General features: G+C 41.6%; 1 protein-coding gene across 4 annotated transcripts in view; it reads right to left on the bottom strand.

Annotated features, from left to right (window-relative positions):
• The window catches only part of MRPL42 (mitochondrial ribosomal protein L42), a 38,780-nt gene extending 24,912 nt beyond the window's left edge, over positions 1-13,868 (bottom strand). Inside the window, exons 1-4 of one of the 4 annotated variants that reach the window (XM_004053676.5) lie at positions 13,771-13,868; positions 11,981-12,144; positions 3,833-3,896; positions 1,453-1,537 (exon numbers count right to left, since the gene is read on the bottom strand). In XM_004053676.5, the coding sequence (XP_004053724.1) occupies positions 1,453-1,537; positions 3,833-3,896; positions 11,981-12,050 (219 nt within the window). In that variant the 5' untranslated portion in view covers positions 12,051-12,144; positions 13,771-13,868. Of the gene's footprint in view, positions 1-1,452; positions 1,538-3,832; positions 3,897-11,980; positions 12,148-13,770 lie in introns of all 4 variants that reach the window. The other 3 variants (XM_019039230.4, XM_063694212.1, XM_063694213.1) reach the window with 3 other exon arrangements.
• Positions 13,869-17,333: the final 3,465 nt, after the last annotated feature.

Genomic DNA, 17,333 nt, shown 5'->3' with positions numbered 1-17,333 from the left:
ATTGAATTAGTACCTATGATACCTGGCTTTTGTTTCCTAACAAAGCAGGGAGACAAAATGGTGAGTTTAAAAAGGAATATAGAAATTATTTGTCGGGCGCGGTGGCTCATACCTGTAATCCCAGCGCTTTGGGAGGCTGAGGCAGGCAGATCATGAGGTCAAGAGATCGAGACCATCCTGCCCAACATGGTGAAACCCTTTCTCTACTAAAAATACAAAAATTAGCCGGGTGTGGTAGTGCACGCCTGTAGTCCCAGCTACTTGGGAGGCTGAGACAGGAGAATCGCTTGAACCCAGGAGGCAGAGGCTGCTGTGAGCCGAGATCGTGCCATTGCACTCCAGCCTGGGCAACAGAGTGAGACTTGGTCTCAAAAAAAAAAAAAAAGAAAAGAAATTATTTGTCAAATCAACCAGCACCCTGACCCTAATGATGATTTTTTAAAATAAGTACCACTAAATACATCATGTGATGACTTAAACCATCTAATTTTCTCCTCAAAAAGCAAATCAAGGCCGGGCACGGTGGCTCACGCCTGTAATCCCAGCACTTTGGGAGGCCGAGGCAGGCGGATCACCTGAGCTTAGGAGTTCAAGATCAGCCTGGGCAACATGGTGAAACGCCGTCTCTACTAAAAATACAAAAATTAGTCGGGCGTGGTGGCAGGTGCCTGTAGTCCCAGGTACTCGGGAGGCTGAGACAGGAGAATAGCTTGAACCCAGGAGGTGGAGGTTGCAGTGAGCCGGATCACCCCACTGCACTCCTGCCTGGGTGACAGAGTGAGACCCTGTCTCAAAAAAAAAGCAAATCAAACATTACCTAGTAGAAGGAGGCTTAAAGAAATAGGAAAAAGCATTTCAAATACAAAACAATAAAAAGACTTGGGTCAAACTAAAAATAAATTTTATTAAAAACAACACAAAATCCTCTTCTATCTAGTACTTGGCTTTTTAAAAAATAGGGAAAAAAATCTAACTGGGCCATTCAAAATATATACCTATGTTGGCCCATTAAAACATAAAGGAATTCACCAAATGTTAAAAAAAAAAAAAACTATCAGAACCAATAGTAAAAAAGTAGCTGTAATCCCAGCACTCTAAAATACAACTTTTTCATAATTGTCTGGATTATAATATGGGGTAGTATGGGATAATGCATTTTATAATTTTATACTAGATGTATTTGATCCTTAACCAGAAATCTACCAAATTTTTTAGACCAGAAAACTGATGCCATAATTGTGTTTAAATGGTTCATTTTGTATTCTGAAAAAAGACTGTAAAGAAAGCAGATGAAAAATAAATAAGAGAAAAATCAAAATAGTAAAATTAAAAAGCCAAAAGAAAATCTAAAACAAAGAAAATCAGATGACTCCCTTCTTTTTGGATACTATAAAGAAGTGCAAACATTTTTAACAGCAAATTAAAAACTGCAAGAAATTTTCTCATACATACTTTTGTGTGTTCATATGGAATGTCCACAGAAGGGTGGTAGCATACTATTGTCCTGCCATCAGAAGTCAGAGCAAGCTCTACGTTGCTAAAAAAAAGAATGTTTTAGAAATAAAGTTATACTGTATTCAAGGCAAAATGATTACCTTTTTTTTTTTTTTTTGAGATGGACTCTCACTATGTCACCCAGGCTGGAGTGCAGTGGGTGGGCACTCTAGCTTAAAGCTAAAATTAGTGCCCGGCCTAATAATCATTCTGGGCCCAGCGTGGTGGCTCATGCCTGTAATCCCAGCACTTTGTAAGGCCGAGGTGGGCAGATTGCTTGAGGTCAGGAGTTCAAGACCAGCCTGGCAAAACCCCGTCTCTACTAAAAATACAAATATTAGCCAGGTGTGGTGGCACACGCCTGTAGTCCCAGCTACTCAGGAGGCTGAGGCAGGAGAATCACTTGAACCCAGGAGGCGGAGGCTGAAGGAAGTCAAGATCACGCCACTGCACTCCAGCCTGGGCAAAAGAATGAGACTCCATCTCAAAAAAATAAATAAATAAATAAATAAAAGCTAAAATTAATCACAAATTGCTGAAGATACTACATCACTGGATTGGCAAACCTGGTACCCATAACACAGGAGACAAATGAAGACCATCCCACAGAATATGTCAGCTTAAATACCACAACAAAATACATTTGTAGCTAACAGAGAATAGGCATTAGATTGTTTCACCGTGGTTTCAAGATTGAATACCATAACATGGCTACAATGAACATTTAATCTGTCAAACGATTTCTTCATGAGAAGATAGTTTTATATAATGCAAAACACTTATATGACTCAGTCTTTCCAGGTTCAAAAACTGTTACCTATTCCAATTTCATCGCTATTATAGTACTCATTAGATGTACAATTAAAACTAGTATCAAGGCCAGGCGTGGTAGCTCACATCTGTAATCCTTACACTTTGGGAGGCCAAGGCGGGAGGATCACTTGAGCTCAGGAGTTTGAGACCAGCCTGGGTAACATGGCAAAATCCTGTCTCTACAAAAAATAAAAAAAATTAGCCAGGTGTGGTGGCACACACCTGTAGTTCCAGTTACTTGGGCAGACTGAGGCAGGAGGACAGCTTGAACCTGGGAGGTTGAGGCTGCAATGAGCTGACATAGCGCCACTGCACTCCAGTCTGGGTGACAAAGCGAGACCCTGTCTCAAAAATAAAAGGCCAACCATGATGGCTCACACCTGTAGTCCTTGTATGCTGGGAGGCCGAGGGAGGCAGATTGCTTGAGCTCAGGAGTTTAAGACCAGCCTGGGCAACGTGGTGAAAGCCCGTTTCTACAAAAAATACACAATTAGCTGGGTGTGGTGGCACACGCCTATAGTCCCAGCTACTTGGGGGGCTGAGGCAAGAGGATTACTTGAACCTCAGAAGTTGAGGCTGCAGTGAGCTGAGATTGTGCCACTGCATTCCAGCCTGGGTGACAAAGTGAGACTCTGTCTCACAAAAATAAAAGGTCAGGTGCAGTGCCTCATGCCTGTAATTCCAACATTTTGGGAGGCCCACCAGATTACCTGAGGTCAGGAGTTTGAGACCAGCCTGGCTAACATGGTGAAACCCCATCTCTACTAAAAATACAAAAATTAGCCAGGCATGGTGGCATGCGCCTGTAGTCTCAGCTACTCAGGAGGCTGAGGCTGGAAAATCGCCTGAACACAGGAGGTGGAGGTTGCAGTGAGCCAAGATCACACCACTGCTCTCCAGCCTGAGCGAGAGAACAAGACCCCATCTCGAAAACAAAATAAAAATAAAACTAGCGTCAAGAGAGAAGAAAAAATATTTTTATTATAATTTGTAATAAAAACAACATAGATTAAGAAAATAGGTTGCAGTTTCTGCATACCAGACTCTGCTGCAGAGAAAAAAGACAATGTCATATGTTATTCCTAGTTCTTATCATAGTGACTAAATTGAATAAGTACCAAATAAATGGTGGCTAAATTAAGTATGTATAATTTAGGATTATTCAATATCAAACAAAAGAAAAGATAATAATGGCTTAAGCTAATAGATATGAACCCTATAAAAACTAATTAACTTTTCCAAAAAGCTAAAGCATGCTTCAAGAAGAAAAGATAGCAGTTCTAAACAGCATGTCTGTCTTATAACAAATTAAATATTCAATGAAACACAATGACAATGATTTTTATTTAAAATGTTTATAAGCCCAGATACTGGGTAAATAAAATCATTAAAATAATTTTTAAAAACAAAATTAAGGAAAGAATAACGAGAAAAGAAAGCATCAGACATCAAAACAAGAAATAAAATTAAATCATTTCAGCTATAGCTAAGACTATTATTTCTTCAATTGAATTTTAATACATACCAATTATAGTCATCTGGTAGAGGAGAATACGTAGATTTATGACAAACACAATATAAAGCTCCATCTGCAAAAACCCCAAACAGTAAAACAGATTTGGTTAATTTGAGCATATTTTCTCCATAAATTTAAAGCTAGTTTTACTCATTCAACCAACATTACTGTTTAGTATGAAACAGGCCTGTGCTAGGGGCTAGGGATTCAACAACAAACAAGACTCAGTCCCTACCCTCAAAAGGGTATAGTCTGCTTGTGAGAGAGACAGACAAACAATTACAACATAGAGGATAAGCACTGTTAGGAATGGTAAACATTGGCAAAGATGGGCCACACAGAAAGGCTACCAAACAAATTGTGCAGGTTCAAGAAAGCCTTTTCAGTGGAGATGATGTCCAAGGTGCTCTGAAGAATGAGAAAATAAGTAAGGATTGATAAGAGATGAAAACAATGTTTCTAGCAGAGTGAGGAACAGGCGCAAGGACTCCAGGTAAGAAAAAAAATAAAAGTGTTTGGGTACTCCAGCTTTTCCAAGAAAGAACTTGAAGTATCTGGGGCCAGGCACAGTGGCTCACGCCTGTAATCCCAACACTTTGGGAGGCCAAGGTGGGCAGATCACCTGAGGTCAAGGAGTTCGAGACCAGCCTGACTAACATGGTGAAACTTTGTCTCTACTAAAAATACAAAATTAGCCAGGTGTGGTCAGCTACTCGGGAGACTGAGGCAGGAGAATTGCTCGAACCCGGGAGGCGGAGTTTGCAGTGAGCTGAGATCATGCTATTGCACTCCAGCCTGTGCAAGAGCGAAACTCTGTCTCAAAAAAATAAATAAAAATAAAGTATTTGGGTTTTCCAAGGTGCATAGTTTATAAGGGGGGGGGTGGTGGTGGTGAAGTGATGAAATATGAAATGATTTGTTTAAAATTAACTTTTCTTAATCAAAATGCTTACATTTTAAAGCATATTTTCCTTTTTTAGAATACCTGCAAATTCAAGAGCCAAAATTGTTTTTCTTTTTTTGTTGTTGTTGTTTTGTTTTGTTTTTGAGATGGAGTCTTGCTCTGTCTCCCAGGCTGGAGTGCAGTGGTGCGATCTCTGCTCACTGCAAGCTCCGCCTCCCGGGTTCACGCCATTCTCCTGCCTCAGCCTCCCAAGTAGCTGGGACTACAGGCGCCCACCACCACGCCTGGCTAATTTTTTTGTATTTTTAGTAGAGACGGGGTTCGCCGTGTTAGCCAGGATGGTCTCGATCTCCTGACCTCGTGATCCACCTGCCTCGGCCTCCCAAAGTGCTGGGATTACAGGTGTGAGCCACCGTGCTCAGCTATAATTGCTTTTTTAAAAGCTTGTGAAAGATTCTCCTATGTTCAAAAAGGGTATTCTTTTAATATAAAGAAAAAAATTTAAAAGTAGCTCAATATAGTTAAAAGCAAGTTTTGAATGCACCTTGGTTAATGCCAAGAATCAAAGTCTCAACAGAGCCTCTTGTTCCTGTGATATAGAACTGTAACCTATCCTGCCTTCCCTATCTCCATGCCTTTACCATGTCCTCAGTATGGAATTCCATTCCCATTTTGTTCAAATACCCCTCATCCTTAAAAGTCAAATATTCGCCAGGCGCAGTGGCTCATGCCTGTAATCCCAGCACTTTGGGAGGCCAGGGCAGGTGGATCACTTGAGGTCAGGAGTTCAAGACCAGCCTGGCCAACATGGTGAAACCCCCTCTCTATTAAAAATACAAAAATTTAGCCGGGTGTGGTGGTGCATGCCTGTAATCCCAGCTACTCGGGAGGCTAAGACAGGAGAATCACTTGAACCCGGGAGGCAGAAGTTGCCGTGAGACAAGATCGTGCCATTGCACTCCAGCCTGGGCGAGAGTGAGACTTCATCTCAAAAAAAAAAGGTCAAACACTCTTCTTCCATGAAATCCTTTTTACTCTCCCTGCCCCCAAGGTTCCTCATAGAAGAAAGAGTTGTCTATTTTACATGTCCCACAATCGGTGCTTCATATGACATTGAATGACATGAATGACATTCTTTATAGTAATTTTTTGTTCTGCATTATTTACATGTATCTGTGTTTTCCACCTTTGTACACATCTCCTCTCCCCAATAACTGCATATACATATGCTCTAAATCCTTACCCCAAGGCATTAAAAAGTCCCTTAACTAAATTCATTATTTTTTTTTTTGCCCTAGAGAGGTTAAGCTGCTATTAAATCCATGATTATCATAAAAAAGACTATTCAGCAAAATGTGAGCCCCAAAATTCCATTGATACAAGATAAAATACAAAGAATTCAAAACTTAATTTCATCTCTGAAAAGATTAATTCTCAATTATATCTGTGCTCATAAATAGGAGCATTCAGTAAGACAAATCATTTATACCATTTTATTATTTTTTTATTTTATTTTATTTTTTGAGACAGAGCCTTGCTCTGTCGCTCAGGCTGGAGTGCAGTGGCACGATCTCAGCTCATTGCAACCTCCGCCTCCCATGTTCAAGCAATTCTCCTACCTCAGCCCCTCGAGTAGCTGAGATTACAGGTGCCCACCATGTCCGGCCAATTTTTGTATTTTTGGTAGAGACAGGGTTTCACCATATTGGCCAGGCTGGTCCTGAACTCCTGACCTTGGGTGATCAGCCCGCCTTGGCCTCCCAAAGTGCTGGGATTACCGGTGAGAGCCACTGCACCTGGCCATATTTTATTTTCTTGTTTGACATCACTGGGACCTTCCTAATTATGCATGGATTGGGTTAATATCAAAAGAAGTTTATAAAGCTAGGCATGGTAGCTCACGCCTGTAATCTCAACACTTTGGGAGGCCAACACTGCTCAAGGCCAGGAGTTTGAGACCAGCCTGGGCAACACAGTGAGATATTATCTTTAAAAAATATTTTTAAAAATTAGCTGGGCATGGTGGCATGCACCTATAATCCCAGCTACTCAGGTGGCTGAAGCTGAAGGATCACTTGAACCTAGGAGGGTGAGGCTGCAATGAACTATGGTTGTGCCACTGAATTCTAGCCTGGGCAACAGAGCAAGATCGTTTCTAAAAAAATTAAAACTGGTGGAGTGTGGTGGCTCACTCCTGTAATCTCAGCGCTTTGCGAGGCCAAGGCAGCAGGATCGCTTGATCCAGCAGTTCAAGACCAGCCTGGGCAACATAGCTGGGTCATATAGTGAGACTCCACCTCTATTAAAAAAAAGTTAATAATAAAAAATATAAATTAAAAAAATACAATTTTGTATCTCTGAATATAAACCAACTAGATGATATACATTTTCACTGAAAGAAATGTGACTGGGTGACAGAATTAAGTGTTCTGAAATATGCAGACAAGAAAACTCAAGACAACAGTATTTTAGTTAACAAGAAACTCAGTAAAATTTCTACTCTGTGTTTACACAGACATTTGTTTGTGCCCTCATGACACACTTATCACATTCTGCCTCATATTCTGGGCATTCTTAGTGTTGCTAGATGTCTGTTTCACCTACAAGTCTAAGTTCCTTAAGGCCAGGAACTGTACCTTGTTCATTACTGTGTCCCCTATAGTGCCTACACATTAAAAAGTGATTGCCGAACTGCCTCTCAAATGTTTCTGCATAATTGATGCTTGAAAAATTCATAAGGACTGGGCATGGTGGCTCACGCCTGTAATACCAGAACTTTGGGAGGCTGAGGCAGGTGGATCACTTGAACCCAGGAGTTCAAGACCAGCCTGGGCAACATGGCAAAACTCCATCTCTACAAAGAAATACAAAACATAGGCCAAGCGTAGTGGCTCACGTCTGTAATCCCAGCACTTTGGGAGGCTGAGGTGGGTAGATCACCTGAGGTCGGGAGATCGAGACCAGCCTGATCAACATGGTGAAACCCCGTCTCTACTAAAAATACAAAATTAGCCAGGCATGGTGGTACATGCCTATAATCCCAGCTACTTGGGAGGCTGAGGCAGGAGAATCACTTGAATCTGGGAGGCGGAGGTTGCAGTGGGCCAAGATCATGCCATTGCACTCCAGCCTGGGCAACAAGAGTGAAACTCCATCTCAAAAATAAATAAATAAATAAATAAATAAATAAATAACCAGACGTGGTAGTACACATCTGTAGTCTTGCTTACTTGGGAGACTGAGATAGCAGGATCACCTGAGCCCAGGGAGGTCGAAGCTGCAGTGGGCCAAGACTGCACCACTGCACTCCAGCCTGGGCAACAGAGTGAGACTTCACCTTGAAAAAAAAATAAGGAAACATTCATTACCTGATATTTTACCAATGGAAGTAATTCTGGATATAGAAGTAGCAGAAGCTCTAAATATATAATTAGGACCAATGCCAAAGTTAACAGCAATTAAGCTCAATGTGCCAAAAGAATTTCAATTAACAATAATTTCTGTAATTTATGAGTTATTCTTGTTACATATATATATTTAATTGCATTTTGAAAGAGCTATGAAAGCTAAAAGTTGTCCCATCTTCAAATGCTCAGTATTTTACCTTGCTACAGAAAAGGAAGTACAGTAGAAAGTATACAGGACAAAGTAAGGTGGGGAGATCCAGATTTTGGTCACAGTTTTCGTTTACCAAATATGTGACCCTAGGTGAACTTATGAGGGCCACAGAACTCAAGTTTCTTTACCTTCATAAAGAGGATAATACTACATGGGCTACCAAAATCAAAGCTGTTATAAGGATCAAATGGCTTAACATGCTTTGAAAACTGTGAAGTGTTCTACATTCCCGGGCTGACTGACCATTTGGGAAATTTTAAAATATTCCTTCTAGAATATAAGGAAGGCTTTTTATTTTTGCTCACTGAACTTTCTTCCTTAATCATGATTTCACTTTGCCTCCAATCTTACTGTCCTTCCCTTTTTTATTAAACATCAATAATAACAGTAATGTAACTTTCTTTAATTTTAATTTTTTATTAAACTCTGTCTGCCAGGCTGGAGTACAATGGCACAGTCACAGCCTCGAACTCCTGGGCTCAAGCAATCTTCCTACCTCAGCCTCCTGAGTAAGCTGGCTCCCTCCTGGGACCACAGGCGTGTACCACCTCACCCAGCTAATTTTTGTAACTTTTGTAGAAATCAGGTTTCGTATGTTGCCCAGCCTGGTCTCAAACTTCAGAGCCTGCCTCAGCCTCCCAAAGTGCTGGTATTACAGGTGTGAGCCACCCTGCCCAGCCCTTTACTTTCAATAATACTAGTAATAGGAACTTTGCAGTATAAGGGACTTTTAGGATATAAGAAGTTAGGTCACTGAGTATTAGGATAACTGACAACGGAATGATTTTCTAGGGTAACCTAATTCTTAGTTAACTAGATATTTTGAGAGTAACTCTAAACCATTCAGATTACTTGAACAAACACTGATAGATCTCCTATCAGTGAATGAGAGGCCCCAGGGACACCAAAATGAATTAGATACAGTACAAACTTAGTGGGAAATCCGGTGGGGAAAAAGATATATAAACAATTTTCAATTATTCAAGGACACATTAATTGGTTTTCTGATGGGCCTGTGTGAGGACTAATTGGTTCAAAACACAGTCTATGTAAAAACTGATTGGATGTGACTTCTCATTAGCCTAGAAGCCGGGTTCCTGCAAGGCAAAGAGGAGTCTAATAAGTAAGAGTAAGGGTCTTTCTCCCAATTCTCAACAACAAAAATGCTCCTAGATAATCAAAAGCTGATTGTAGTTTTGTTGTGACTGATTTTGGTTTATATCCAAAGTCTCTTAAGCAATTTCCTGTTCTATTTACTGAATTCTAAGTTGATTTTACTTTGAATATAATGTAATAAATGTTTCTATGTTTAGGGCCCTAAAAAATGGGAGAGTGGGGCAAGCAAGGAAGCAGGGATGGAAAGCTTCCTATAAGAGCAGGATTTGGTGGCCAGGTGCGGTGGCTCATGCCTATAATCCCAGCACTCTGGGAGGCTGAGATGGGCAGATCACTTGAGGTCAGGAGTTTGAGACCAGTTTTGGCCAACATGGTGAAACCCCTCCCCTACTAAAAATACAAAAAGTAGGCCAGGCGCAATGGCTCACACCTGTAATCTCAGCACTTCGGGAGGCCAAGGCAGGAGGATCATTTAAGGTTGGGAGTTCAGGACCAGCCTGGCCAACATGGTGAAACTTTACCTCTACGAAAAATACAAATATTAACCAGGCATGGTGGTAGGTGCCTATAATCCCAGCTACTCGGGAGGCTGAGGCAGGAGAATCACTTGAACCTGGGAGGCAGAAGTTGCAGTGTGCCAAGATCATGCCTCTGCACTCCAGCCTGAACAATGGAGCAAGATCCAGTCTCAAAAAATAAAATAAAATAAAATAGAGTAGGATCTGGCAAACTTTTGAGCATTCTATTCAACAAAGGTGTTTACTGAGTAAAATATTTTCCTCGTCTCAAGCATAACAAATTGCCTATTTATTACTTTACTTTTACTCCATTCTTCAAATAGCTCTTTTCTCCCTAATTCAATAAGCAAACTTTCAATTACAAATTGTGGTAAATAGGAAATAAGAAAGAAGAGACAAAGGTCAAGGTCAAGCAGAGTTGTATTTAAAAAGTCAGCTGCACTTGCATGTTTATCAGAGCACTACTCACAATAGCAAAGACATGGAAACAAGCCCATCAATGGTGGACTGGAAGAATATGTGGTGTATATGCATACCATGGATTATTACACAGACATTAAAACAAATAAAATCATGTCCTTTGCAGCAACACAGATGCAGCTGGAGGCCATTATCCTAAGTGAATTAATGCAAAAACAGCCAAATACTACATGTTCTCACTTACAAGTAGGAGGTAAACATTCGGTACATATGGACACAAAGATGGGAACAATAAACACTGGGGACTCAAAACAGAATGGAGGGATGGAGGGAAGAGTTGAAAAACTACCTATTGGGTACTATGTTCACTATTTGGGTGACGGGTTCAGTTGAAGCCCAAACCTCAGTATATGTAATACATCCACGTAACAAACCTGCACATGTACCCCCGAATCTAAAATAAAAAATAAAAATAAAAAGTTGGCTGACATAGTTTAATATAAAAAGGCAAAACTACTGTAGCCTTCTATAAATGTCTACTTTAGAAATGGAAAGCTTCCTATAAGAGCTGTTTATAAGAGCTATAAACTCTGTTTACAGACAGGAAAAGGAAAAAAAAAGCACAGTTGGCTGAGAAAAAAGACTTTAATACTCTATTTACTTATTTGGGTCCATGCTTTAACTGTCAAACATGTATTAACAAGCTTTCGAGAAAATACTAACTATATACAGTTCTTTAGAAAAGAAAGGCAGAAATTACATTTCATTTTTTTTAAATGGCTAGGTACATAGAAAAAACACAATGACAATCCACCAAAATATTAACAATGATTATCTTTGGAAGATGGGACTGTGAATTTACCCTTTATTGGCACATTTTAAGAAATACTAAAAAAGTAATCACGCCACTGCACTCCAGCCTGGGCGACAGAGCCAGACTCCGTCAAAAACAAAAAAAAGAGAAATACTAAAAAAGTAATACATGTAATCGAACAAGAGAAAGTTACCCTTGACCAGTCCCTTACTCCCGCCCTCAGCCAAATCCCAAGAGTGGGCTACACAGATAACCACTGTTTGGTCCAGACCTTTTACCTCTGCATTTATGCATATGCACATATGCATATGATGGATCATCTTTTAAACATACAAATAAGATCATATGATAGATATATATAGATGTGGTTCTGACATGCTTTTTTTGTTTCTATTTGGAGATCTTTCCATGTCAGTAACAGCTACATGACAGTCACAGTTCAGATGTACCATAATTTATCCATTCCCCTCCCCGACCCACATTTTTTTTTAGAGATGGGGGTCTTGCTATGTTGCCCAGGCTGGTCTCAAACCCCTGGCCTCAAGCAATCCTCCCACCTCAGCCTCCCAAAGTGCTGGGATTACAGGCATGAGACACCACATCTGACCTATCCATTCCCCTTCTGACTGACATTTAGGTTTTCTCCCACTTTCCATTGTTGCAAACACTCCTGCAAATTACAGGCATATGCAATAACTAAATGCTTTAAATTTTCTTAATTCTTAAAAGTTTAAAACTTTTTAAACATTAAAAAAAATTTCACTTACTTTGGACTGGAAATAAATGTTTCAAGATAGTTCTCTTTGACATCACCCATTTTACTGCAGCTACAGCCATGGTGTTTCAAGATGCTTATCAAGTGGTATGAAAAAAGATGTTTTGAAGAGAAACTGCTTTTAGAATCTGCTTCTAAGCATACCAATTTCTACTCCTGCTGAAGAGATAAAGAAAAATCAGTGCTACCTATGGTAAATTTAAGTTATATTAACCACCACAAGAACAAGGTAAGAATCACTGCCTAGAAGTCAACTGAAGCAATGCTTTTAAACAACTTGGCAATTCCACATGATTTAACAACAGGACGAAGAGCAACATGGACAGAATATAAGATCAGAACCACTGGAACTATGTCCATTACTATTTATCTTAGATGCAAACTGCTCTGCAGGACCCAGTGCAGCTCCTTCCACTTAATGAATACTCAGTAAATGTGTAATTACTCTTGAAACAGTCACTCACAAATGGTACACAGAGTATTCATTCTCATAATGCTAGTGTGGCTGTGTACAACCTCCAAGGTTCCATACACACGATACTACATCACTTACAGTAGTATCCTGTTTCTAATTAAATGAAATATTTGTCTACCCTGAGCCATTAATAATAATAATAAAGAAATATCAAACAAGGCCTATCCTTAGCCTATTACTCAACTGGAGGAACTCATAAATGCCCTCAAGTCCCAATAAAATTTCACCATCTTATATGTGTATAAAGTAACTTTCCAAGGTAGTTTCACCACCATTTCATTTTGCTCTCGTATTAATCATGTGAGGTATCTTTATTCTGATTCATGAAGAAACTAAAGTACAAAATTTAAACGTCTTGCTTCCAAGGACTTTAGAGTCAGTCACTGCCAAACTGGGAAACTTTAAACAAGTCATTAACTAAACGATCCTCAGTTTCTCCAATGACAAAATGGGGAAAACCACAATCTTCATGGCCTGTTGTGAATAAATGACAAATAACCATTGTTAAACCTTGTTTTTAATAGTCTTCAATGAGTATCCGTGCCCTTCCCCCAATAGTGATAAAAGAGAATTAGGACACAGGCCCTCTTATTTGCTAGTCTAAACCACTCACACTGATACCTTGCACTGCCAGTACATTAACACCGTTAACCCTGAGCTCATAGGTGTGCTTTTTAGTTTACAACCCACTTTCATATACAATATGTGCTCTGACTTTCACAAGTGTGTGAAGCAGGCATCTCCATTTCAGATTAAGAACAAAGGCTCAGAGAGGTCAATCGATTACTTGCTCAGTATATCGCTGCTTAATACATGCGTGGGACGTAAACCCATGACCTCTGACCACGAATAAAACATCTTGGGGGAAATTAGGTCCCCTCTGTCCGAAGCCCAGAGGCAAGCACGCCCTGCTGGGAGTCAGATTATTCACCCCAGGAATATCATTTCAGAGGTCAAGTCCTTTAGCCCAGAATTCAACCCCAAAACAAAAGCTACAGAGCCTCTGAGGGTCAGAGGTTTGAGGAACAGGCTACCAGGAGCACCAGAACTCTTCGACCTAAAGGAGTCCCTAGAGCCACAAGCTGCATCACCTCCCCACGGGCGTCCGCCAGGGAACAAAGGGGGCGCTATAAGAAGCGCGCAGCCACATGCCTGCTCTTCTGCAGGAAAGACAAAGGCTGGGGATGCAGGCAACCTCGCCCTGCCGGGAACGACAGGCGGGAGACCTCGACAACTGCCGACAAACACTGTGGGACTGCCCAGTTTCGAGGAAGTCCTCGACAGGAGGAGTAGAGGGAAGCGGTTACCTTGACGGCTTCTCACCACGAGCCCGCCATCTTCTTTCAATCCTGGTCCCACGAAACTGCGCTCCGCGCGCCGTCCCGGCCCGCGGGGCATTCTGGGAAATGTAGTCTCCGCGGGAAAGCGGCCCGGGTGCAGAGAGAAAGGGAGGATCGTTGCTATGGACTTTTGCCTTTAGTTGCGGAAGCGTGGCCGCAGTGTTACTAAGGTGCCCAGAAAAACAAAATCACTGCCCCAAACACATACCCTTAGAAAGTAACAAGCTTTTTTTTTTTTTTTTTTTTTTTTTTTTTTTTGTGAGGCAGTCTTATTCTGTCACCCAGACTGGAGTGCAATGGCTCCCTCACGGCTCACTGCAGCCTCTACCTCCTGGGCCCAAGAGAGCCTCCCACCTCAGCCTCCTGAGTAGCTGGTACTACAGGCGCACACCACCACACCCAGCTAATTTTTTAATATTTTTGTAGAGACGAGGTCTCGCTATGTTGCCCAGGCTTGTCTCAAACAATCCTCCAGCCTCGGCGTCCCAAAGTGCTGGAATTACAGGCATGAGCCACCATGCAAACCTATAAGTACTTTTTTAAAAAATTATGTTAATATTCAGAGAAATCGTAGATTGCTCTTTAGTAGATGAGTTAAAGTTTCCCAGGGGAAGAGACATTCCAGAGAAGCCCTGAAATGTGGAGGCTAGGATTTGGACGTTTGAAATCAGAACCCGAAGAGAACCTCCACTCGGAAAACCTGGCACTGTGCCCTCAGAACTGTGCTGGCTACCTATTATGGGAGGAAGTAAATATGCAGAATCTTGGACCTCGCTTTCCATCTTAGGAGGAAGGAAAGACCTCTGGGCCTTTGCACTCTCTGTTCCCATTGCCAGCAATGTGCTTCTCTGACCTCTTCTCATGACCTTACAGGTCTTTCTCAAATATCATCTTAGAAAGGACCACACCATTAAAATAGCCTCACCCACCCTTATTCCATGCCCCGCTTTATTTTCCTTCAGAATATTTACCATTACCTGACTTTATATTGATTATTTGTTTGCTCGTTTAATGTCTCTTTCTTTTCTTTTCTTTTTTTTTTTTTGAGACAGAGTCTTGCTCTATTGCCCAGGCCAGAGTGCAGTGGCATGATCTCAGCTCACTGCAACCTCCGCCTCTCAGCTTCAAGCGATTCTCCTGCCTCAGCCTCCTAATTACCTGGGATTACAGGTGGCCACCACCACGCCCAGCTAATTTCTGTATTTTTAGTAGAGATGGGGTTTCGCCATGTTTGCCAGGCTGATCTCGAACTCCTTACCTCAGGTGATCTGCCCACCTCGGCCTCTCAAAGGGCTAGGATTACAGGCGAGCCACCACACCCAACCTTGTTTAATGTCTCTTATGCTGGATAATGTAAGCTCCGTGAAGACAGAGACATATGTCTATCTTGTTCTTCACTGTATGCAAACCCAGCATCTCAGACTGTGCTTGGTCTCATTATAGGTCTCCAGGAAGTGTTTGCTGAATGAATGAAAAGACTAGATAATGCTGCAAGTATCCAAGACAGTAGATGATTGGCTGGTAAAGCAGAAGCGGTCGCCTGGAAATTCCCTTCTCCCATGATTTGCAAAATTTTGCTTTTGTATATTTTTCTAAGAAAGAATCTATAGCTTTTATTATGTATTCCAGGGAATTGATAAACCCCTCAACAAGTTAAGAACCATATTCCTGAAGTGACTAGTATTGAAAGTAAGTGAACACACATCACATAGTAAAGAAAACTAAATACGGGCTGTGTAGTGTGGCTCCTCATTTCCCACGGAATATCAGGAGGCTAATCTTTGCTCTTATAGAAGCCCACAGAGGGCCCATCTGTGTCCTTTCCAGTCGTGTCCATCCTCCAAAGCCACCCATGATGTCTTTCTGGACTGTGCAATAGGAAGGGACAGAGAGGAGAAACAGATTTGAATGAGCAATCAACTGGACTGGTTGAACGTTCCCTGCGTAAAGTGTAAGAAGAATGGATCAAAGATAATTCCAGATGTCAAGTCTTGATGGCTGTGAGCAGAGTGGGACCAGTCCCCAACAGGGAGACTCACTTAGTGGGACCAGGGAAGGTCTCACAAAGCAGAGACCAGAAAAGAAACCAACATTTTTGGGGGAAGAGAGGGGAGAGACAGGTTTAGGCTGAATGAGGGAACAACTTACACAAAGGTTTAATGTGGTGGAAATAGCTTACCATATACTGGAGTAGGGTGGATAGTGTGGATGAGAGCAGCAGGAGATGAGATTTGCAGCCAGGTCATGTTGGGCTTCATAAGCCTTGGAGGGGTTAACATGGAGTTAGGACACAGGACATAGGTAGAGATTAAATAGAGTAGGTGGTGCTGTGTGCCTGTAGTCCTAGTTACCCTGGGAATGGGAGGCTGAAGTGGGAGGATTGCTTGAGCCCAGGAGGTCAAGGCGGTAGTAAGCTATGATCCTGCCGTGCACTCCAGCCTGGGTGACAGAGTGAGCCCTGTCTCTTGAGATTTTTACATGAAAGAAGTGACATAATTTGATTTCTATTTTTAAAAGGTTACTCTGGCTGCCCTGGGAGGAGTGGTTTGGAGAGTGGCAAGACCGCAGGCAAGTCTAGCAAGGAAGCTACTGCAGTACTGCAGTCAAGAAATCATGTGATGGAGGGTGGGGCAGTGGAGATGGAGAGACAGGAAGAGTCCAGATGTATTTTGAAATTGGAAGTGATGACTTAACTTGCTGATTGATTGATTGAGAGGGAGGAAGATACTTCAGGTGATGCTTTGATGACTAGTTGACAGTGGCCCTTCATAAGACAAGGAAGACTGAAAGAGGAACAGGTTTGGGGAGTCTGATGAGGGTGGAAATGCATACTTCCGTTTGGGAGTTGTTGAGTTTGAGATGGCTCTGAGACACTCCAGTGGAGATACAAAACAAGTCAGCAGCCTGGGCAATATAGTGAGTGAGGCCTTGTCTCTACAAAAAATAAACAGAATTAGTCAGGTTGATGGTGCACACCTGTGATCCCAGCTACTAAGGAGGCTGAGGTAGGAGGATCGTTTGAGCCCTGGAGGTTGAGGCTGCAGTGAGCTATGGTCATGCCACTGCACTCCAGCCTGAGTAACAGAGTGAGAGCCCCATCTCCAAAAAAACAAAAAACAAAAGGCAGGTACTTGAAGAGGTGTGTTTGGAGAGTAGAGGTTGGACTAGGTATAGAAAAAAAAGATAAAGGGCCTAGAAGCTGGCCCCAGGGAATTCGAAGGCTTAGAAATCAGATGGAGGAGGATAACCTTGAGCAAGGGCCTCCCAGGAGTGGCAGTGAGAAAGGTAGAAGGAAAACAAATACGGTGATGTAAGAGTAGTTAAGAGAGGCCATGTCACAAAGTGTTCCTAACTTAAGAGGTCAGTGCTAGCAACTTAAAAAGTATAATTTCCAAAAATACAAACTTGAAATACCAGCAAATAACTTATATTGGCCTACATAAAAGTGCTTTATTTTATTTTCTTTATTTATTTTTTTAAGACGGAGTCTTGCTCTGTCACCCAGGCTGGAGTACAGTGACGTGATCTCG

Source organism: Gorilla gorilla, chromosome 10, assembly GCF_029281585.2.
Source record: "Gorilla gorilla gorilla isolate KB3781 chromosome 10, NHGRI_mGorGor1-v2.1_pri, whole genome shotgun sequence".
In the NCBI taxonomy this organism is placed as follows: domain Eukaryota; kingdom Metazoa; phylum Chordata; class Mammalia; order Primates; family Hominidae; genus Gorilla; species Gorilla gorilla.
This window is presented reverse-complemented; position numbering and strand designations above follow the sequence as displayed.